The 24,632-nt window shown below is 31.4% G+C and overlaps 1 protein-coding gene across 10 annotated transcripts in view; it reads right to left on the bottom strand.

Annotated features, from left to right (window-relative positions):
• Positions 1 to 1,449: 1,449 nt before the first annotated feature.
• The window catches only part of EPHA5 (EPH receptor A5), a 337,472-nt gene continuing 314,289 nt past the window's right edge, over positions 1,450 to 24,632 (bottom strand). For 8 of the 10 annotated variants that reach the window (XM_079152970.1, XM_079152972.1, XM_079152971.1 and 5 more), the window contains 3 exons: positions 18,485 to 18,678; positions 13,815 to 13,970; positions 1,450 to 6,225 (listed from right to left, as the gene is read on the bottom strand). In XM_079152970.1, coding sequence (XP_079009096.1) covers positions 6,120 to 6,225; positions 13,815 to 13,970; positions 18,485 to 18,678 — 456 coding nt within the window. In that variant the 3' untranslated portion in view covers positions 1,450 to 6,119. Of the gene's footprint in view, positions 6,226 to 12,409; positions 13,971 to 18,484; positions 18,679 to 24,632 lie in introns of those variants that run through there. The other 2 variants (XM_079152968.1, XM_079152969.1) reach the window with 2 other exon arrangements.

Genomic DNA, 24,632 nt, shown 5'->3' with positions numbered 1-24,632 from the left:
CTGGCTATGAACTTGCAATCTTCCTGAGTCAGTTTCCATAGTCACTGGGATTATAGGCATGCACCACCACATCTGGTTATAATGTATTTTTTAAATTCAAATAAAGAGCACCCAAAAAGACTGAATAATTTTTAAGTAAAGTTAGAGTATAATACACCACCATATTTCAAAAACACAGCTATATTTCTGTCAGAAAACTGAGAAAAGCATTAGGACTAAGCTAAACATGAAACTCTTGTTAAAACATCTTGCTTGTCACATATATAAAAATCATTAATTTAAAATATCTTCATCACTTATTTTAGGGCATCATCTTTTACTTGGGATTTGGCTTTGAGTTTTATTATAATAAAATAATAAAAAGCTAATAAAAATTTTATTTTTGTTTAGAAATCCAATATCATAAAATTGCATGTGATTCTTAATTAATTTTTACTTTCTGTAACTTGAAGTACATAGAAACTTCAAATTGATTATAATCACAGTAAATTTGATATTTTTCATAAACAGCTTTTTAAGAAATTAGGGGAAGACCAAAGAGCAAATAACTCTTGCTGTGAAATAAATCTATATTTCAGCATTTCTGACAGCTTTGTATAATTTATTAATTTTAACCTAATAGTATAAAATTACACTTAATATTTTATATACAACTCTGACTGATTTGAATGCCTGTTGTGAATTTTCATAAATATCAACTTATTTATTTTACTTTGGGTTTGGCAACAACTAGGTAGCAAATTGCCCAGACACTTCAAAGTTCTGTAAGTGAAGTTCAGATATTATAGCTAGAAATAATAACATATTCTTTTGCAATTTCCTGAACTTGTAGAAAATTGCAAGACTATGCAATGTTTTATAATAGTTACAAAATACATGAGCTATACTAGAAAAAATATCTTAAATTAGATTGGGTTGCTACTCAGTGACAGAATAGCAAATCAGATAAATTGTTTTTGATTACCTAAGCCTAACTTATTCCCAAAACTAAACATATTAGACAGTGATCAGTCAGATTCTGGTTGCCACCCCAAGATTTAGACTTTGCTTCATGAAAATGTGCAATTAATTTTTTTCTCAATACCTCTCAGTTCTTGTGTCATATATTAAGAAAGTGACATAAATTATTCTGTTGTCTCAATAGTATGATTAACAATGTGGAGTCTGAACAATGAGCAATGTGTAACGATTTTTAGGGCTTTGGTATCAAATAAATGTGGGTTTGTTTCATTCTACCCTTGAAGAGTAGTCAGGTCTTGGGAAATTTTTTACTATACTGTACTATACTGTACTATACTGTCAGAAATGACTTTTAATTAGGATTTGACATAGAAAGTTCATGTCCTATAATCTCAATTTCTACTTCCAAAAATCATCCAATGCAAACATTCATGAATATCTCTTTGTAAAAAATGGATCCTGATCGACTTTTAAATATGTAGCATAGGAAATTCAAACAATTTTATTAGAACTCACTGAAATCATTATATAAAGATTATAAATTTAAAGTGTTGGAAGAGGATCAAGCATGACAGTCAGATTTAACTGTATTCAAAGGGTTTTTTATTTTCTGAAAAAATATAAAATTTCATATCTTACACTACAAAAACATGTACACAAACCAAAAGCACATAGAGCCTTAAATGGGAAAAGAAATACAGAAATGCTAATCCTTCTTTGAATTAACTCTGAGACAGGGACTTCAGATATCTTGATGCCTATCATAGGATAAAATATGCTATGCAGCTGCTCTCACCTGCCTGAAACTAAGATATTCTGATAAACATATCAACAAATGACTGAGTCTAAGTTTATTCTCAGACTATTATAAGTGTAATTCACACACTTTTACATAATTATAAAAACTACAGCAGTCTAAAGATTCACAAATGACCACTCAAATTTCAGATAATAAAGCCCCCAGCAGGAATAACATGACATATTTTGGCGACCTTCAATTATTTCCATTAACATTTAGAAGAAAAAGCAACATTTGATTCTGATTATTTGAAACAGATTTTTTTACAAAATGAATTGGTGTCTTCTAAGCAATAATTACATGGTCATTCTGAACAAGAAAGTTCAGTCATTTATATGTGAAAAGACTTTCATAAATGAACAAGAAATGAAATAATTTCTTTATCTATTTTTTGATACATTACTATGTAATTAACAGCATAATAGAGAAAAAAATATTCAATGCAACCAGCTGTGTTAGAGTTGAAAATAATGATGACTTATTCTAGTTATTCAATTTCAAATAAAGCTAGTATTTTGATTCTGTTTATTCATCATCGTCGTCGTCGCTGTCATCACCAACATATTATACCTACTTTTTATTTACTTTGAGGTTAAACATCTGGAGGGACATAAACAAAGACAGTTTACTATCACAATTAGCTTTCTTCTTGTTTCTTATTTTTAGAACAAAGAAAATGAGAAAAGGATCTTATTTTACTATGCAACATTATACATCTGGTAAATTTTCTAACACCTGACTCAATAGTGTTTGTTATCCATTACAGCCACAAAATTTTCCAAAGGTAAGTATCTATGCTTGTGCTTCTGAGAACCCACTTCAAGTGGGAGAAAGTACTGTGTTTAAAAATCCTTCACTTTCACATAGAAATTAAATGCAGGACATGCATTAGTGCTCAACTGGTGTTAATGGTCTATTTTAAACTTGAGATGTGAGATGGTGCCTTCACTATTGCACACTAATTAAAACTCTTTTAAATACAGAGTTAAGAATGTTCCATGTTGTTTAGGCAACTCTAAAATGATGCTGATCATACTTAGATTTGATAAATATTGGGGGGGGGTATGACTTTTTTTTCAGTATTGGGAATCAAACCCTTGACCTCGCACATGCTATGCAAAGAACTCTACTACTAAGTTACACTCCTAATCTGGGATATAAGTTTTACAGTGATCCTAAAACTTTAGAACACTGACTTGGTGAATAAAATACATAAAATAAAAAGTCATGCACATTAACTTTTTTTTAAAATGGAACAATGAGTGTACATTTTTACGTACAATGAATACATTTCAAAAAGAGCAAATGATTATTTGTCATATTACATGTGAGCAAATGGCAAGATTAAAAACAAATTATGTTTGATAAAAGTAGTAATTGAGTGACTTCAACAGGTGTCAGTAAACAGGTGTCAGCTTTTCAAAGTCCAACACTGAGAAAGATTATGTCCTAATCTTAATAAAGATATTGCTATTGATGTTATAATAAAATCATATATTATTTGGCAAATCTATTGTATATGCTAAAATTATCTAATCTATCCTTTTTTTTCTGATGGGTTACAAAGTGAATAATCAATAGAATAAAAAGTCATACAATTGAGATTTTTCAAATCTTCCCCTGGGTTACAACCTCACTGTATTTCAGAAAAGCTGCATGTTCTCCTCATTCTATTTCTCACATTTATAGAATAGATTGGCACTTTCCAATTGGTGACATATCCAGTGGTGAACAAATATTTTAGAAAAGTATTCTTTTCCTCTTTTGAAGGGCAGAGTACATCTTATTTGAAAATCTCTTTATTTGTTCTAAAATCATATTGACATATAAAAAAAATTCTCAACCAACTAGGGATATGGATGAAAGCTGCATGGGGCTATTTAATTTTCAATTAGAATTATTTTCCAAAACACCAGTATTGCAAAGGAGGAAAATAAACTCCATCCAAATTAATATATATTCTTTCTTTGTGAAAATGTGGAAATCTACATTGTAACTTCTAGTCACTTAAGTACACACCATACTGAAATTCCAGTTGACTCTGAAAATATAAAGCTGGAAATCAATTTAAAAATATTTTTCTGTTCAAACAGTATTCACTTGTCCACCATCTAAAATATATGACAACTTTCTTTTTCAATCATTAAGTCCTTTCCTACTTTGAAGTTTCTCAATTGATACTTCATCACTTAGATTCAGATACTTGTACAAAATTCAATGTACTGCAACACAATCTCCAATTACTTTGTACAAAAAGATTAAGATTCAACATTTTTCTTTTTTGAAATGAAGAAATGCATCTTTATTAATGGTAATGCCTATTTATTTGTGACTTTAATTTTCTCAACTTTCTCAGGAAATTTCACTACCTAATAGAGGATACTTAAAGCATAGTTTGTACGGAACCATGGTTCTCTATTATAGAGGTGGAACTCAAAACATCATGTGAAAAGCATTTAGACTTTTTTCTCCCTCCATTTTTCTGTCATTCTTTTGGCTTTCTTTCTTTTCTTTTCTTTTTTTTTTTTTTTTTTTTGCTTTAACAAAAAGTTATTTTATGGCTGAAGTAAAGGGTGGGCAAGATAGAAGTTATTCCCCACAAATTTATTCTTTTGTATAACAACATTCAAGTAAAACAGGTGCTTAGAAAAAAAAAGAGTACAATTAATCTAACAGAAGTACATGTCCTATGGATTTCACCACTTCAAAGCTACTTTGACATTCTTCCTACTGCCATTGACAATCATGAGTAAGTGATATCTTATTCAAGTACTCCGTTCCTTGAATGATCACATGCCATTCTTTGATTTTAATAATGTGCAATAATACAAAAATTTTGTTCATCTCACTAAGGAGATAAGTTTTGTATGTTTTCTATAAACTATATAATTTTTACCATGGTTTATTTGTCATTCTTCACCAGGTACATTATGTGGAACATACAGAGAATATGACTCATATGCCCTAATAAGTCCAATTAAATAACACTTGAGATTGATTCATCAAAATAAATTCAATGTCAAGTAACTGAATACAAAATGAAATTACCAAATTAATAAACAGCCATCAACATATAAAACTTGACATAAAGAAAATTCTGAAGGAAAAATATGTATTTTTCATCATTACATTGCTTCCTTAGAATCAAAATGTCTAGAAATGAGGCACAATGGAAATGGTTACAAAGGATTAACACTTAAGGGTGATGCTTAGTGCTATGTGCCTGGATTTAACAACATTAACAGAAACCAGCACAGTTAAATCCTTCTACATCCTGCTGAAAATGTGCCCTTTGGTGTCAACTTTGCTTGACAAGATATTTTCTGGGATTCAGAAAGGTGAAATTTCTTACAGGGGTGCAAGATTAATGGTGAGAAGAGCGGCATTGTCACAGATATCACAAAGTGTTTTTAAAAAGCCAAAGGGGATTTAATCTTATAGACATTTCCTGTTAGTGAATAAAGAGATTAGTAGCTTTTGGACACATGAGGGAAAAAGAGACACCAGCTTGTGTTAAATTTTGTTTTACTGCTTCCCTATTTTTCTTATTTGTATTACACTCTGGAACACTTGTCCTTAGGTGTTGCTAAAATTGAGACACTATTAAAAATGCAAGCAGAATGATAATGTACACATGTTCAAGCATACACACACAATTCCAACTTCAATCAGTTCCCAGATATATTGCAAAATATACAATATATACACATTTATTACCTAACAGTCTCTAGAAGAGCAACTAAAAGTAAACTTTATAACACAGAAAAATAAATACACACCCTGTATTGTACTTTTCCTTGATCAAGCAATGTGTTTATAAACTAGTTTCTATAACTTAACACCATGTAAACAGCATTTTAAAATTACAAAAGAAGATATGTATTAAGAAATAATCTAATCATATTGCTCTTCAATACACTTAGGTAGACTATTAAGACTTGAAGTAAACTTCAGTAAACTGCAGCTTTTCTTAGCCCACAAATGGCTATAAGACTTTTCCTTTCAAGTAGATCCCTGGAAGTTTTGAAAGGGGCTGCCTTAATTTAGTCTATGAAGGTGCTATGTATTTGTATATTTCATAGGAAAATTATTTTAGAAGTAATGGCAAGGATTTTTCACAAGATAATATTTATGTTCTTATTTCCTGAAGGTCATTGTTGCTTCATGAAAAATGAAGACACTGAGAGGAAGATATGGAGATTTTAGTAAAATACTGATTACAAATTCTATGGATGAGACATTGATCTCTTAAGGTTTAGAAATCACTGTTTTCCCTTTTCCCCCTTTTTTGTTAAAATAAATCTCAGGGCTGTTTACAAAGTGCAGAATCATTCACTGGAAGAAGTGACATTAGCAGAAGTTACAATGGCACCATTCCATTCACCAGCTGCACCTTCATTTCTTGAAGGCTGTTCATGATCTTCTTCTGGTGACCAACAAGAGTCACTCCAAGCCGTCTCAAATCCCTGCATGAAGAAAGCACACATTGGATGTAGGTATTGATTCAATTAGTAGCACACCTCAACATTTCACGCTGGTAAAGGGGCAAACCTCTTGCAGTAACTAGTTAATTTCATTCCCAATTTAGATATTCAGGGTCCAATTATCAAAGATAGTTTCTGGAATTGTACCCCAAAAAACCTGTTTGCAGATAATGAAGTATACAAAACATATTTGCCCCTCTTGGTAAACAGCATAATTTTAATGACACAGAGTGGTGAACAAACACATTTACATATCTTACCAATAAGTATTGACCTTGAAATTCTAGTTCATTGAGCAGTTTTGAAAATGTGAACCTACAACATGTACATTTTTTTTCACAGAATAAAGGAAGCATGGAATATTGTTTAAAATTTTACAACTATGTAGTTCAGAACTGAACAATTTAAATGAATCATTCTATAATCATATAACACATATCCTTAGGGAATAATCACCAATACATCACTCTTATAACAATATTTTATATTAATTTTTGCTTTGGACCCAAAATACCAGAGTTTTTTCTCTTTTATCAAATAACACCTAAACTTTACTAGAATTTAGAGCACTGACGATTACACGTTATCAAAAAGTCTTTCAAACAAGATACTTTTCATGTGTTTTTCAACACAAGCATGTTATTTAAAGAAAATTACAAATGTTTACATTTCTAAACTAGGTAGACATATTATGAAGCTCAAGACATGTTCCATGATTTTTGAATGTTTTTTCATAGAAAATTTAGGAATGCTTTTCCTATAAAGTGTGTATTTGACAAATGTAATGATTCAGGTATAGTTGGAAAATAATATGCATGAATTATAGAAAAAATGAGCATTAATAATTTAAAATGATAAATGATAAAACTGGCATGTTAGAAAATTACTTTTTTGAAATTATTTTGCTGATAGTAAAACATCTTTGCATTCAGTAAATGTATTCGTTTAAGATTTTCTTAGAATGTAATAGAATTGGAGACAATAATATTAGGATTTTTATAGGTAAAGGTGAATAGTTTCAGATAAACTGAAAGATTTTTCTTAATTATTAGAGAAAAAAATTAAAGAATACCTTTGGTCTATCCATATTGATATTTCAAAAATTGTTTACTGAAATAATATCTTTCGCTTCCTTTTCCCCTTTAAGATTTCTTGATTTTCTACAAAGGTTTTAGAAAATGACAAATAGCCCACCCACCAGAATTTTTAAAATGCTATTGATATTTTGATGGAGTTAAGTGATATTAAATTTAGTTATTATTATAATTACAAGATGCCAAAGCACAATATTAGGTAATAATGATAGATGTGGCATGGAAGAGAATCATCAGCAAAACTTAGGAGTCAATAAATATCACTTTGAAACAAAAATCACTATTGTTAGTATAGTGATGAAATTGATTATAAATAGGTAGTGATAAACTAAGAATAAAAAAAAAAAAACTTGAGTGTAATCTTGTCTCTTTTCAACTTAATAGACTTTTTTTAGTTTTGCTCATGTTAACATTATGACCTGGACAATTCTGTGTTGTTGGGGGCTATCCCGTGCATTGCAGGGTATTCAACAGACTCCCCAGATACATCCACTAGAGACAAGAAGCACTATACCACCACTAGCCCTTCCTTGTTGTAAACAAAATGCCTTCAGGCATTGCCAAATGTCCTGAGTGGCAAAATCTCCCCTGGTTGAGAATTGTATCACTAAACATAAATATAATAGGTAACACTTAATAGACATCTCCTTCTATGCCAGTAAAATATTGAACCCTAAGATATAGATTATTTTTAAAAATTCCCTTTATGTATTAGTTAACATAGGCTTAAAGATTTTCAGTCATTTGACTACACAACACAGTCAGAATGTAGCAGAAATAGAACTAAAACCAGGAACCTAATTCACAAAATCCATACTCTTAATTTATCATTATTTTAAAATATGATTTTGAACAAAACTTGTCAAATTAAAATGCTACAATTTATTCATTTGTAAAATCAGAAATTTGTACATATAACATGAAATATTGAAAATTCTATCAGAAAGGAGATATCTAATGAAGGAAACCAAACACATGTTTCTTTGATGAGACTATGGTATATATATTTCATGACAGTTTCCATTATGGGTTAAATAATATTCTCATGTTTCCTCATGTTTCATGATTCATGAAAAATTGTACAGATGTGGCTATTCATAGGTGTTCACTAGCACAGTGCAGATCAAAGTCAGGAGAAAAAGCCCCAAATTTTAAATTTCTTAACCTAAAAATCAATAAGTTCTACAAGAAAATTTAATTAGAACTAGAATTGATGTTTTAAAATACATAATCTATCATATACTTTATAAGCCCTAAGTTATATTTGTGAATCCAATCTGGGAAGTTTAAATATATATTTAAATGCACATATGCATATCCTTAAATTGTACAATTCATAATTGTTATACTAATTATTAGGAATATTTTGAGAATAACATTTACAGTTCTTACTGACCTAAAAAAATAATTCATATGCTTTTCCAGCTCAAATATCATGAACATTGAATGAACAATAACAAACTTTAATTTGAAAAGAGTTTGTGTGTATGTGTTTCACATTCTAACCCCTGATTGGTTGAAATGACATCAAATTTCTAATTTGTATCCACTGCTTTAACTTGTTATATTAGATATAAATATGACTTCTTTCTCTGGAAATAACTTGGTCACACAACTATACATTTTTCCATGTAATGATGCTGAAAAGTAAGTGTTTTGAGGAATTGAATTTGATTAATAAATATGGGTATGGAAATTGTGTTTATGGGGAAGTAAAATTTGCTTTTTTTTTCAGACATGTAGATTTTAAGTTAAAATCATTTTAATCTTCCCAGTGAACCAAGCATAAAAGTTTATTTTAAGATTGATGTATTGTTTGAAGTTGCTCTCAGGTGCATATGGATGGTCAGACCAATAAAAATCATTCTCTCCCCTCACTTTGCATCTTTTTCCCTCCTTTGCATTTTCATTTCCCTCTCCTCATAGGAGAAATGGAGTTATAAAAATATCACACTGCATTTTACATATTGCCTTACATAATGTGTCTTTAATGGGATGCTATTGTTTTTCTTTAAATCAGACTTATAATTTTAAGATATACCAGAGTAAAGGACAAAAATAGCATGATTTTGAGATATTAAATGTACATATATGTCCATCTAATATGATTCTCAGTGAAAAGTTGAGGAAATATAAGATTATTTATTCAAATTAACCTATTTTCAATAGCTAATTAGTTTCTCTAAAAACCCCTTTAAATATTTTTCTAATGATACTGCATTTGAGAATTGAAATGCCATTAGAAACTGTCTACAGCAAAAGTTAAAAGACCTTTATTCTAATATTGATAAATGAATTATTAAAGTATTTTAAGTGGTTTGTCTCACACATTTTACTACTTCCAACAGTTTCCATTTTACCATCTAATGCATATATTTAATGGTCAGATTAGCATAATAATGAGAGAAATTTGATAAAAATAAAATATTTTACATTTAGTGATGAAGTTACTGCCACATACACAATGGTTTTTGAAAGAAATATTTGGAAATGGTGCAAGATACACTATTTTTCTCATTTTGTTTTTCTATGTAAGATATCATATCTAGGTAATTTTTAGAGTGTCTTCCTTTTAAACATTCTATTAATTTCATGATGACCATGTGTAATCTTAAGTATTACCCATGGCCAACTCCAATGATGATAAACCCTATTTTTATATAGGTTTATAAATACAAACATGTTGAGAATAGTATTGTTGTATAAAATAGTTTGTATTTTACTGCAAACATGATCGGTTTTAGGAGAATTGCAAAAAAGAATGAAATTCCATTGTTGGTATTACATTTCAGCATTTTTTCAAACTTTTTTTATGACATTAAACAATGCAAATACACTGTTTATCATATCATGACAATAAACTAGTAGAGGAAAATATAAATTATTATAAGAGATGTTTAGCTTATATTGAAGCCAACTTTTGGTTATTCAGGGTAAAATTAATCCATTTGAGGAAGATTCCTTTCCTTGCTCATTCTTCTCCTTTCTGCTTTACACACCTGTTAGCTATATTATTAGAATTTAGAACTGGCTTGATAGGAGAAGGGAGAAGAGAGATTAATGAATATTCTCTAAGTTTCAATGCTTTTTGCTTTTGTATGGTTTTGTTGTACAGTTGTACACTTACCATTTTTTGGTGTATTTTAAAAAATCCTTATAATCATTTATACAACTACTGTACAAGGTAAGTACATTTATATTTAGCAAAAGGAGATTTAATTATGCCCTATTAATAGTTTAATTAGGTAATACATGGTGAGCTAAAGTTTTTCCTTAAATACGTATAACACCAAAGATAAGGAATTCTCCTATACATACGTATTTTACATACTAACTTAAGCATAATGACTTTCTTGATAACTTAATAAATCTAACTGAATTAACCTGCACAAATTTTGGCTGTAGATTTTGAAAACATTTAATATTGTAAGGCTCAATTTTATTAACTGGTACTAACATGAATGTCTTCAGCTTATGCACAATTCATATAATACTTGAATTCATTGGATTTTGTTCATTTTCTGAATAACCAAAAGTTGACAGTAGTGGCCTGACAAGAATCTAAAAAGCGGTTGTGATTTTGTCTTTAAGTGAAATCTTTGAATTCAGTTTGCAACTTGCCTTGGGCTCACAATTCCCCATCAACAATAACTCACTGCATTTATACATGATAGTATAGTTTTTGTCATGACTGCACAACAGTTATTCAAATACAAAAACTGTACATTGATTAACATGGTATAGGCACAGAGAACAAAAGACAAAGATATTTAAGGTTGAAAGTTATTTCATGGGACATGCAATGACTCCAAAATCTCTAAATTCTTCACTTTTCTGCATTCATACACTTATGCATGTATTGGCAATTAGTCCTTAACTAATTAAAATTAAGCCATCATAAAGTAAAGTTTCACCAAAGCATGTGATTCTGAAAAACTTTGTTTTAACTCTTCTCTTTTCTAAACCAACTATGAAAACAAATTTGATGTAAACTATCACAACAAATCTTTTATACACGGTAGTTTGAGCATTTGCTTTATTTAAGTTCATTTAAATTTTTTCCTAACATTTACAAGAGCTATGAATGTATTTTTGCATTCTTAGTTTCTATCACAATGACAATAATTCTAGGTATAACATTTTATTATTTTATCAGTATTATATGGGCTTCATAAAAAATTAATATTTACATGGAGATTGTGTGAAAAATTACCATCAGATGTTTTGAGAACTTGTCCTTGATTTTTGTTGATAATCCTTTTTTCCTTTGCTGTTAATCATTTTTTTGTATATTAGGTTTTTTCTTTTTTTTTGTTTTTAAAGAACAAGAAAAATACACGGATTAGATCGTTTTGTTTTTTTAAATTCTTAACTGATCAAGTAAGTAACTACTCCTCATTTTCTATGTTATTTAACATACTGTCTTGATAAATATACTTACTGATTAGGAAAACTGTGGAAAAAAGCAGAGCAAAGAAGAGAGTATACACCTAGTGTTGCTGGATTCTCTAAGAAATCAGCTTTACTGGAGTTAGGATTTGTAGGCCCAATTCCTAGTAAGGAATATGTTAATGATTATGGGCCCCAAGAATTTGAAGCAGTTGACATCAGAAGACCAACACTGTCTGGACTGGAAATGTACTAAGTCTCCTAGTTTTACCTTCCCCTTTTGGTCAGAGTAAATGAATTAAAAGACAAAATATATGAATTAGGTTGTACAGCAATAAGCAACAAGCTAGAGAAGAACCATTATAAGAAGACAGAAGAGGTTGTTAGTACTTGAGAAAGAAAACATACACAATGAAGAGAGTTTGGTGATATAAGAGCACACAGGAAAGTAAATAGAAAAGAGTAAGAAAAACAAAGCCATAATGAATAAAATATTTATAGTATTTGGGGGCCCCAAAGAAATAAAACACAGGTAGTGAAAAACCATTCTGATTATGACAGTTCAGTGAATACAGAAATAAAAAATAAGTAGATCTAATTATATATATGTATATATGTGCGTGTATACATAGAAGAATACATGCCATCTTAATAAAAAAGAGACATTGTTTAATGCAAATAATTTTATTATGTATTTACAATTAATCCGACATTGGGTAGAAGAAATACCTACAGTATCATTTTAATATAAAATGACAAATGACTTTAATAAATTAAAATGACCATTTTTACTGAAAAATTAAATAGCAATCATGTAAAAATAGTTTTAAATAATCAGTAATTTTTCCAGTATACTATTTTAAATATAGCACACATGAGTTCCTTAAGTGTCCAAAGGAATAATGGGCAAAGCATACATGTTATCAAGTAGGTATGGTCTGGCAGTGACAGTGAGGATGGGACTAAATGAATCAGGAAAGCAAGCTGAGCGGTTGCAGTTTAGGTCAGTTTACTTCTGGGTATGAAGGAAGAGAATGATGAGAATGTGACATTAATTAGTGATAAATGATGGTACCCTGTTACCTTTCATGGGGATGAGCAGTGAAATTAATGAATTAAAGAATGCTAGAACACTAGCGATGGGAAGAGAACTGTTCAATGTTCAATATTGGAATAATGGAATAAAGACAGTGATTTAGTGATTTAGAGTATTCTAACATTTTCTGATCCTTACAACAATATTTAAGCCTTTGAATTTGTAGGTAATTTGCTGTAAGTTATCATTATATTCACAGGTTAAAACATGATTAATGTTAATGTAGTCTAGATGGAACCACCATAAGGACAGTTAATTTTCACAAATAACAATTAGGCTAAAATAATTACACATACAGAGTATATAATAAAATACAAACAACTTACAGCCTTAAATAATTTTATATTTAACTCTACTTATTTTTATTTAATAAGATTTGATAAACTTTATCTTAAACGTGCAAACAGAAAAGGGCACAATTGGTTCCACTGAGATTGTACCAAATAACAAATTGAAGGCAGGATCTAGGATATTCTTGGATTGTAACAATGTAAGATGCACCATTTAGATGATAAGTGAGATTCCTGCCAGGGAAGCTTTGTTTAAGCTGTTGTTACCTGGATATTCATCGTAGAGAACTGAAATTTAGGAATATGTTTTGTTGTTATGTAGGACTAGCCACACCAATTGTGCTTACAGTTTGTTTTGTTTTGTATTTACATTCATATAACATAGGTACCAGTATAAAAACTTGTCAAGAAAACATCTTTTCCACAACACAAAATACCAGTACTTTGCCATGGAGCTCTTATTCCATTTATTCAAATATTCAAATGCTATTTGTTTGAAACAAAGAAGCAAAGATACTGGCCACAAAAAGCATTAACCATGCAGTTGTTAACAATACAGGCTAAAAAAGATGAGGCTTCTTTGAAAGCTGCCACGCATGGACAGAGGTTAACTGATTTCCCTTGATTTCATCCAGATAGGTTTCTGAACAATTTTTCTTGCCCCAGAAATTACATAAAAATTATCAGAAAAAAATTACTCACTCCAAGGTCACCTGAGCCACAGCGTCCATTGAACTGTATCCATTTTCCATAAAAATCTCTGTATATCGGCCCATCTTGATTGCTTCTAGCCATTCACCTACTGATCTATAGGCCCCAGATCCTAGAGGGCCATGTTCTGCCAACAAATTAGATACTCTAAAACACATAAAACATAAATATTAGAAGCAACGCTTTAATGTTTTTTTTTAACAAAATTTTTTGTAATGTTATTTCATATTCAGTGAGTCATTGGGACTATAAGTAAATTTATAGGGGAAAATATACAAATGCTAACATGGAAGCAAATAGTTCAAAACATAGGAGAACATGAACTCAGTCCACTGATTTTTTTTTTTTTATCATTTGTGAAAGGAACTTATAATAAGCTAATCAGTAAATTTTCTGTGAAGCATAACAATAGCTAAAAGTTTCATGCAGAATGAATGGGTGATGTCAAACTTTACAACAATAAAACTATATAGTATAATACTATAATAGCGGACACACGTTATTATGTCTTTTCCCAAACCCATAGAATGTATACCACCAAGAGAGAACCCTAATGTAAAATGTAGACCTCGAGTGACAATGATGTGTCAATTTATGTACATCAGTTGAAATAAATGTGCCACTCTGGTGGTGGTGGTTGATAATGGGGTGGGGTAAGGCTATCCATATATAAAGCAGGGGACATATAAGAGTCTCTATATCTTCTGCTAATTTTGCTATGAGCCTAAAGTTACCCTAACCTTTTTCATATGGTGATTTACTAGAGCTTTTTTTTTTTTTTTTTATAAAATAACATAGAAAATAATGCCAAATATAGACATGCAGGCTAATTTGTGCAAAGTAAACTGCTTCTAGACTTTACTAGGAGAAACCAAGCTTATTTAAGTTAATATTTCAGGATGTTCTGAAGCTATTTACCCTTTCTTTTCTGCTCTTACATAAGAGTGCTTGTTATTTCACATAGAGTAAGTAGCAGAACTTAGAAAATAAACGGATTCAAAACATATAAAAACTGAAAATAATCAACCCAACTGTGGTTTGCTCTTAGCTACACCAATTTGCTAACTTTGGTCAATAATAACAATGGAATATTGATGATGATGATGATGATTTTCAGAAATGCATCCAAAAGAGATGATAATCAGTAAACATGGTAAAGGGTATAGGTACCTGAATAGCAAAAATAATTAACATGCTCATAAATTGGAGATTACCTAACTATATTGCAACTATAAGATATAGAACACAAATATTTGTTTCTGCACTCATGTTATTTGAACTCTTCTCACATTCAATTTACATTTCAACACACTTGAGTGCCATTTGTGCAAAGTAATTGGGTTAAGGTGAGTAATAATCTCTATTTTGCCAAAATATGTGAACCTTTTTAATCTATAAGATGACCAATCTGTATGAAATATACAATCACCAACCACCATTACCATCTTACTCTTGAAATCCACCATATCTCAACATTGTTTTGAATTAATGTTGTCTCCTTTTTTTCTATGTGACATTGTGTGCTCTTACCTTCTCCTCAATCACCTTTGACTTTTACTTTTTCTTTGGCTGACTTTAAAATTTGCAGGGGTCAGAACTTATCCCTATGTCTTTTCTAGTTGAGTTATAAACTTCACTGTACTCTGGTCAATTTTATCCACTGTTATGGTTTCAAATGTCATCTGTTTTTCTCAGTTTTTGTTTTAAATCTCCAGACTAGGTTTCATATTTCTCATAGAACTATCATGCCACCCTGTACAATACCACAGTCCTTATCTTTCCACACACCTCTCCTACAGCCATGATCCTCATTATAAAATATAATATAACAGTGCACTTTCTCCTCATCCTCACTCTCCTTGCAACGTGTTGTGGCACATACCATCCATTCTACCTTGAATACACTGCTATCTGACCACTTCTGTCTCTTTCCTCACCACCTTAGAATACCTATTATAGTTTTGTTCCCCCAAAACTTGTGTGTTGAAGACTTTGTCTCCAATACAGCAATGTCTAGAGGTGAGACTTAAGGGAAGGGATTGGATGATTAGGGCTCTAACTTCTTCAGTGGATCAATGCATTTGATAGATGAATGACTTGATGGGCTCCTGGGAGGAGGTGGAAACTGTAAAAGAGGTGGGTTCAAGTTGGAAGTAGGAGGTCACCGTGGTGGGGGGCATGCCCAAGAGAACTCTCTTGTCCCTGATTCCTTCATTTTTTCTCTCTTTTCTTCCTGGTGACAATGAGCTGAGCTACTTTCCTTTGCCATTCCCTTCCACCATGATGTTTCTTCTTTTGGACTGAAACTTCTGAAACTATGCACCAAAATAAATCTTGCCTCCTCTAAATAGTTCTTGTCATGTATATGTGTCACAGTCATGAAAAACTGACAGACACAACATCATGTCTCATCTACACAGTCACTACAGCCTCTGAGTTATCTTTTTGACTTCTACTCCCACTGTCCACTCCAAAACTGAACACAGTTGTTTTTGCCATTTTTATTTTGTTTAATGTCTCTCTCCTCCAACCGTGTGTTTGTTCCATAAAAGTAGATACCTAGGTCTATTTACTTAATGCTGTATATTCAGTACTTAGCCAACACTATGACACAGGCAGAAGGGTGTGTGTTTGTTGAATGATTAAATAAATATATTATAGTAATTTTTAAACATTATGTTGTGGGAAGCCATCCTTATTTAGAAGAATCAGACTAGGTTGAGCCATGGGATACAGATGCCTGGCTTCTAGGAACTGCCGGGAAGCATGTGGCGCTGCATGGGAGTGGTTCCCTGTCTCCTTCTGAAATAGTCCCCGTAAAAGAATGGCTCCCCTAACTCCACCCTATCCTGTCCATCACAGAAGAAGCTCCTCCCAGTCTTGCTCCCTTTACCTGTGTGTTATAAATAAAAGAGAGATGGGCTACTTCATGTTGTCAGAGGCCAAAGCTGGTATGGCCAGACCCGTAACATCCCCTATCATTTAAAAAGAATATTGGCTCTTATGCATTAATTGAGTAGATAAGTTTATGGGTAATTGATTGATAAACAGCCAACATCATCCTCCAACAGTTAACCCTCTTCTCAGCCAAGAGGGACGTGGCTGAGAGACCCCTGCATTTTGCAATGTGTTCCCAGTATTGTTTGAGATAGACATTTAGGATAAAGCAGTTGGGAAGTATGATTTTGAAGCTGAAATGAAAGAATTTCAATTTCTGATAATAGCAAGATCTATAATATGATCATAGAAGGGGGAGTCTGAGGTAAGTTAGAACATTAAATTATTGAAGGAGATGATTTCAAGGTACTTTACATTGGAATATCATCTTACTGGAACCACCAAATCTTCTGATGTGAGTAGGGAATGAAAGAGCAACAGTGAAATAGGAACAAACATCTTCAAGAATTAGTATTTGCAGATGACTGAACAAAGGACAGTATAGTATGAAAGTGAAATCTACTCAAACAAAACCTAGCAAGCAAAATCCTATGTACTACATAGAAGAAAATGTGTAAATTCTTGAAAATTTTAAACTGTTCTCATGCTCCAATGATGATGGTCAAGTAATTAATATACTTCAGAACATCAAGAACTTCTTTTATTATTTCCTCTCCTTATGTCCATTTGTGACAACATAATTCAAATAAGCAGAAGAGAAAAAGACATAATAATTTACATGACAATAAACAATTTAAAAACAGATATTAGGGAGCAACATAAAGAAAAAATTACTATGAAGATGTGTTCTGCAATTGCTACCACAGGAAGTCAATGATGCCTTAACAGAGTTTGACAATTCTTCCTCAGTTATATTTAAAATGACCTTTGGCCTAGTAAGCAAATGCTATGTCAGAATCATAGAAATTATATAACTTGATCCACAAATTGTTTCTCTTTTAGTTCACACTAATAGACAACAAATTCAGTTATCTGCATGATATTCTTTCTTGTCAAAATAGACAACTGCTTCAATCACAGTGAAAATAACAACCTGGTAAATTTTCTAGTTTAAAATTGAGCTGATTTATATTAGATTAATATGGCAATTTTGGGGATACTTTACAATTATGCAACATTATTTAAATGCATTTATGCTGCCATTCAGAAAAGTAGAAGTATAAATATTTGCTCACACAAATATTCTTCACAGGATTACTTATTTGTCAGCTTTAAATCTTGCTCAAACTACTTACTAAATGATTAACCAAAGAATTATAAATAACTGAGTAAGAGCAAAATGGTCCTTTAAGTTGTCAATATAAATAAAATTAGAACACTAAAGCTACTCATATTTAATGACATATGCCAAAATGTATTCTAAAGAAATCAAAGTGCAATCTTTGTTCGATATTGTGGTTTAAAATATAAAAAAAAATAAATAAAAGGGTTTAAGTGGCTATTCTCTATTCCCCAATCTACACCTACCCTCTAAAACACATAAAAACACACTTCGAGTGTGTTTTTTAATGTTACCTGAATGTGACTACAGTTCACATTTCCTTCATTATAAGACAGTAATATGCAAAAACTATATTCAAATATAAGTGTCTTACAGATTCGTAGATTAACATGTATGTAAGAATAATTTAATTAATGAAATATTTATGGCATCAATCTGAATTAGATATATTCAAGGAATTTGCTCAGCTCTGGGTTTTTACCTGCTTGATGCATTAACCAGAGTCTTCAAACTACTTGGGTTGCGAATCAGCTTGTCCAACATGTTGACTATTTCATCAAACTTGGGCCTGCTATTCCGGTCTTTCTGCCAGCAATCCAGCATTAATTGATAGAGAGCAGCAGGACAATCCATGGGACTTGGCAGACGGTAGCCTTCCTCTACTGCTTTAATCACCTGTATAAAGCAAAACAGAACCAGTCCCCGACAGCACAAATTTAACAGAATAAATTGAGAAAATTCCTTCTATTCAACTTTCATTCTTTCAGTTTTAATAATATCCAACATCACTATTTTATTTGATAAATTCATGATTATTTTCCTTTGCTACAAAATAAAACAATGTAAAATATTCTATCATAGTATAAAAAGATAGTCTTTCTTCACTTTTTATAGATAAAACAAACATTTTTACCTAAAATCTTGGTAAAGGGTGATTCATAAAATTAATTGGCATAAAAATATATGGTGCATGTTTTATTTATTCTTGCCTTGTAAAATCAAATACAGATTAAATTTTCTAGTGATTTCTCAGAAAAGTTAATGTCTTTTTAATGAAAAAGTATGTGCAGAGTCACATTTTTAAAGTAATGGAATGGCAATTTTACTTCAAAAGAGACTTTTGAGTGGTAAATCACAGATATGTCAAAGGTTAAATTAGCATAACTGTCTTATGTGTCATTTAATAATGTCAAGGTCTGTTTATTATCATCTACCTGTTTTGTGAGGAGTTTGGAAAGCTGTCTAGTAGCACAGACATTATAAACATCACTGCTTTTCAATGTAACCACACATATGATTAATAGTCTAATTGTGAGACTGTTTTTATCAACAATATTTGTAATGTTCATGCTCCCATCAAAATATCTTAACTCCAGAAGAGTTTTGTTCATGCTACTTCACATTAACAATACAGATTTTATTTAATTGTGAAAATAATAACATTTGAATGGTACTAAAAATCAACATTAATCGACACAATTCTCAAAATTCTATTAAGTATATCATTAACAAATAATTTAGATTTGATTTGATAAGTGGAAATAGAAGTATTAGCACAGGAACTTTAGAAAAATAATTTTCAAGGATTGGAAACAAATAAGTTTCTCCATGACAGAAAGTGGCATTTGAACAAAGGCGATGGTGGATCAAAAGAAGTTGAAATGGTAGATTTAAAAGACGTAGTGACCCAGGAGTAGAGGACAGAAGAGATCAAACAAATTCAAGCCTATCACACTGAACAGTTGTTTCTGTTAACTTGAGGTGAGCAAATTTATGGGGGTAGAAAATGTTGTCAAGTATAATTTGAGACTTCTTTCATCTGAGTGAGTGGGGAACACCCAGATGGCAATTTACAGGAATCTGGCTAGGGCACAGGAGACATTTGGACGGATAATATAAATGTGAGGGTCATCAGCACTTGGTCACAGCTTGAAGTTGGTGTAGTTTATATCTCCCCAGGAAAAGCTTCCTAAGAAGCACCAACAGTTAAGGGCAGACTGAGAAATAAAAAGTACTCAAGGACTTTGAAAATAAATGTTCAGAGAAATAGATGGATAACTACAGGTAAATGGCCTAAACCACCTATCACCTTAGTTAACTTACTTAACTCAAAAACAATATAAGCAAGTACAAAGCAAACCAAAGAAAAAATAATTTCAACTACTATAATATATCTAATGTATTAAAAGCTGATGCATATTGGGACATCAAATAATAAAGAAAAATGAGAGATACTAACTAAACATTTACAAAAGAAAAAAAAAAGATGCCAAATGAACTGTGAGAAAAATATTCATTTCTCATTGAGATAAAATAAATATTAAATGAATAAAGTTGCCATTTGCCCTTATCTATTACTGGAAGTTCATTTATTTATAGTTTGCTCCTTATAAGACTCCTCATCGCCAATAGTTATTCTCTTTAATAGCATATATGTACCAATACAAATAAGTCTCATTTCAGTTTTGATTATAAAATATTTTTATTTTTCAGCAAAAATTTACTTAAAATCTAATTTATTTCATATTATGCTATTTTCCCCAAAACTGCTATGAATTATTTCTTTTTTTTTTTTTTTTATTTTGGCTCTTTTAGGGCACAGTAGTACATGCCTATAATCCCAGCTACTGGGAGAGAATCACAAATTTAAGAACAGCCTTGGCAAATTAGCAAAACCCCATATTAAAATAAAAACGAAAATTATCTTTCCTTCCTGGAACAACTAGTCTTTATATGTGACTACAAAATGAATTAATTAAATCAATTCATTAGTTTTAAAATATCTTAATAAGTACTATGGTGTGAGTAAAGTTAATCTGCCAAAGGTTCATCTTGGTCTTTAATATAACATATTAAAAGGTGCTCAGTCCATAAGAGGTGGGACCTAGTGGAAGATGATTGGGTCACAGTGGCTTGACCTTTGGAAGTGATTAATACAGTTCTAACAGGACTGAATTAGTTTTATCTATAGAAGATTATTTTAAAGTAAAGCCATCCCTTGTGCTTAGTTCCCTCTGCATGTTACCATTTCTTCATCCTCTTATCCACCTTGTTGCAATGCAGCCAGGGTGGTGGGGAGTCCTCAACAGATGCCTTGGCACCATGTTGTTTGAATTTTCTAGCCACTAGAATCTTGGGCTACATAAATATCTTTCCTTTATATACTAACTGGAATTTGGTATCTGTTATAACAACACAAAATGGACAGAAAGTTATTTGATTTGTGAAGTTATTTCCAAAATCTATTACTTAAACAATTCTATTTTTAGGTAAATTTAGATTTAGAAATATAAATACCCTGTCTCCAAGTTAACTTAGAATTTGGCCTTGGTACATGAGCACTGAATAAAATTGAAATTTAAATTAATCTTCAGAAGTGATTTTTAAAATAAATTTAGAACAATAACTTTAAATCTTATATTAGAAATTCCAAATGGCTTTTTGTCGTTACTTTATTTTATTGTATTTCATTGTTTTCAGGAGAAATCAAAGACATCAGTATTCTGGTATTTGTGAAATACTGAAAATCTACTAATGTATAATTTAGGCTGTTTATTTTAACATATAATTTATAGTAGCCAAATGAATCCTAACCTCAATCATTACTATTGCCTTTGCTAATATAGGTTGTTACGACGAACAAAGAAAAGGAGGGGGAAAACGAAAAAGGCAACTATAGTTTTTAATCGTTTGGATGTACTGTATCTGATATATTAATATAAACTATAAATTTTCTTGACACTGCGATATAAATCAATTGTCTGAATAAAATTTAAAGAAGGCTGTGTCTTCCTTCAAACCTCAAATCCTAACACTGAGCCCCCAAAATGGCAATATTTTTTAGGTGGCAAGTAGACTAGTTGGATTCCTTCAATCACATAAACATTCCTGGTTCATCTTTTCAGTTATATACATCTATTCAGAATATGATTTGCGCTTTCTTATTATGCCAACAGAGCTTCAGCCAGCACTGGGGAGCTTTGGAAGGCTTGATCCACAAACATGATATCCAATCCAGCATATCACTCAACCAGACTATGCTGTTCACAGTGACGGATGTGTGAGTATCACACACTTCATGATGTGCTAGTAAATATTTAACAACTGACTCTCATTGGAGACAGATTTGTAACATTTACACATTTATATGGTATACACACTTTTTCCATGCCAACAGAAGCTACCAATAGGATCTTATCCAGGTGGAAATGTTCTAGAATTTTGTTATCTCGTACAAGCTGATTCCTGTACACTACTACACAAAGGTCATCATCCAGAAGTAATGAGCATCACAGAGGGTTGCAATGATCTTTAAGGCACAGCTGAAGTTGTATGCAATGCTCTGAAAAGATGTGTAGTTATTCGTCAGTTTTCAATAATGTATTAAATCTATGTTGTACTCTATTCCCAGTGGGACTTTTCAAGAAAAATTCCACTGAACTAACAGTTATGGATTACTAGAGAGGAAAAGTCGCCATGATGGTAAAGGTAATTGGTACTGAACAGTAGAAGGCAGTGGAGACAGGTAGATATGTGTGAAACCCCCAAGAATTAAGGTATTTATTCAAATCACCAGGTAGGACACCATCACTTTTGAGACTTATAGGTGAGGGAAACTTGGAATGGATAGTAAAGAAGAGAGGACAGAACAGATGAGGCATTGAGATCAACTGAAGCTACTGAAACTACAGTTTATTCAGTGACCTGCATCTTCTGAATTCTTCTCAGGGAATGAAGCCCACATAACAGTGGAAGTCCCCATTCCTGTGCACAGAAGCAGGTCTATACTGAAAAAAAGTAGAGAATTATAAAAACCATAAAAATTGTCTCTCAGATTTTCAACTGCAGGGATGTTGATTAACCAAAAACAGCAGCTGCTACACTGCCAAATCCTTTCATCACATGAGCAACAAAGCCATGCTTTCCACAAATTACCCTGAGTCAATTATTGAGCATGGCAAAGATATTAAGAGAAGCTCAGTCCTATAAAGTATGGAACTCCTGTGACAAGCAATGTTGGATTGTGGACCTCTGGAATTTCTCCCCTCTCTCAGTATTTCAATTCTTTCTCAGATGGTTGTACTCAATCATCCTTCCTTCAATCTGTAATGCACACGAGGAAGAACTCTGCCATAGTCTAACACTTCATGCTTCCCTTCATCCTTCCATGAGTTTTCTTGAAAAGATTTCCCCTTAATATCCTCATTAGTTCTAATTCCCTCCTGAGATATTCTACTTAAATGAATTAAAAATATCCTGTAGATTATATCCTAGATAATGATTTAGACTCTACATCAACTATCCATATTCATCCCAACTACAGTTCTTCAAGATAAGAATTGTTTTGCACACATTACATGAAACATCAGAGGTTCCAGAGGGTTAGTTTAAATAATTGCCCTTGTTTATGTAGTTATTAGAAATAGTTACCCATATCCAAGAAAGTAATTTGAGAGCAGAATGAACATTACACCATAGAATCATCCCTCTGTTTTTAATAACATATAATATATATACATATATATATATATATGTGTGTGTGTGTGTGTGTATTTACGTATACACACACACACACAATCAAAATGAGTCATCTGGGGAGAAAATGTATTCTTCATCACAGGAGACATGAAAATGTAGACTTGATCACTGAATGGCAGGAAGATTGCAGGGAGAGTTGAGTGTCAAATGTGCATTTCAATGAACTAAGTTCTATCTAGGGCTTCAGCACCAATATTGCTAGATATTTGCTTGAAATCTCACATATAAGAGCTGTTATTTGAAACACAAAGCTCCTCAGAAATGACTATAAAGTATTTCTGGAAATAACCTCTCATAACACAGAAACAGTTTCAAGGATATGAGTTTGGTTTTAGGATATCTTGCCTGTTTTCACCAAAAGTTATTAAAAATATAGAGAGTATCTTTTTCTTAGTACATCAATTTTAAATCAGTAGAATTCCAGAAATCAAAAAGATCTTAGATATCTTCTGTTCAAGTCCCTTTCCCTTTTTAATCAGTGAAACTGACAAATACTTGTAGAAGATTTCTGTTGTTATTTGACAGGATCTTTTGAGATTATGCATTGGTATATTTTTATGAATAACTTTTTAAAGAGGAGTTAGAATTATCAGGAGGATACAGTTCCCCAAATAGTTGCAACTATACTTCTAAGTATAGTTGCACTATACTTAGAAGATCATTATTATCTTAGAAAATCAATGTTCTTTGATCCAACCTTTTCATAGAGAAAATTATACTGAGGCTAAGAAGTAGAAAAATTTGCTTGCTGTCAAATCTTAGTAATTTGCATAATTTGAATGGGAACTAAATTCCACATAGTCCTACTTTAATTTAATTATAATATGCTGTCTGTTTTGCCACAAAATATTCCAGGAATTTAAAAAATATATGTAATATATCTGTAATAAACAACATATATTCTTTTATATATAACTTACATTTCTTACAATTCTATACATATGTGTATGTATATCCACATATACGGCACTATAGCATCATATTTAGATCTTACATGTGTAAATATGTATGTTTTACGATTTGACATGTATATATACACATATATGTCAAATGAGAAAATGAACCAAAGGATAGGAAGAGAAGAGAAGCCT

The sequence above is a fragment of the Sciurus vulgaris genome, assembly GCF_902686455.1.
Source record: "Sciurus vulgaris genome assembly, chromosome: 9".
NCBI lineage: Eukaryota > Metazoa > Chordata > Mammalia > Rodentia > Sciuridae > Sciurus > Sciurus vulgaris.
Note: the sequence above shows the minus strand (reverse complement) of the source record. Positions and strands in the feature narration are given on the sequence as shown.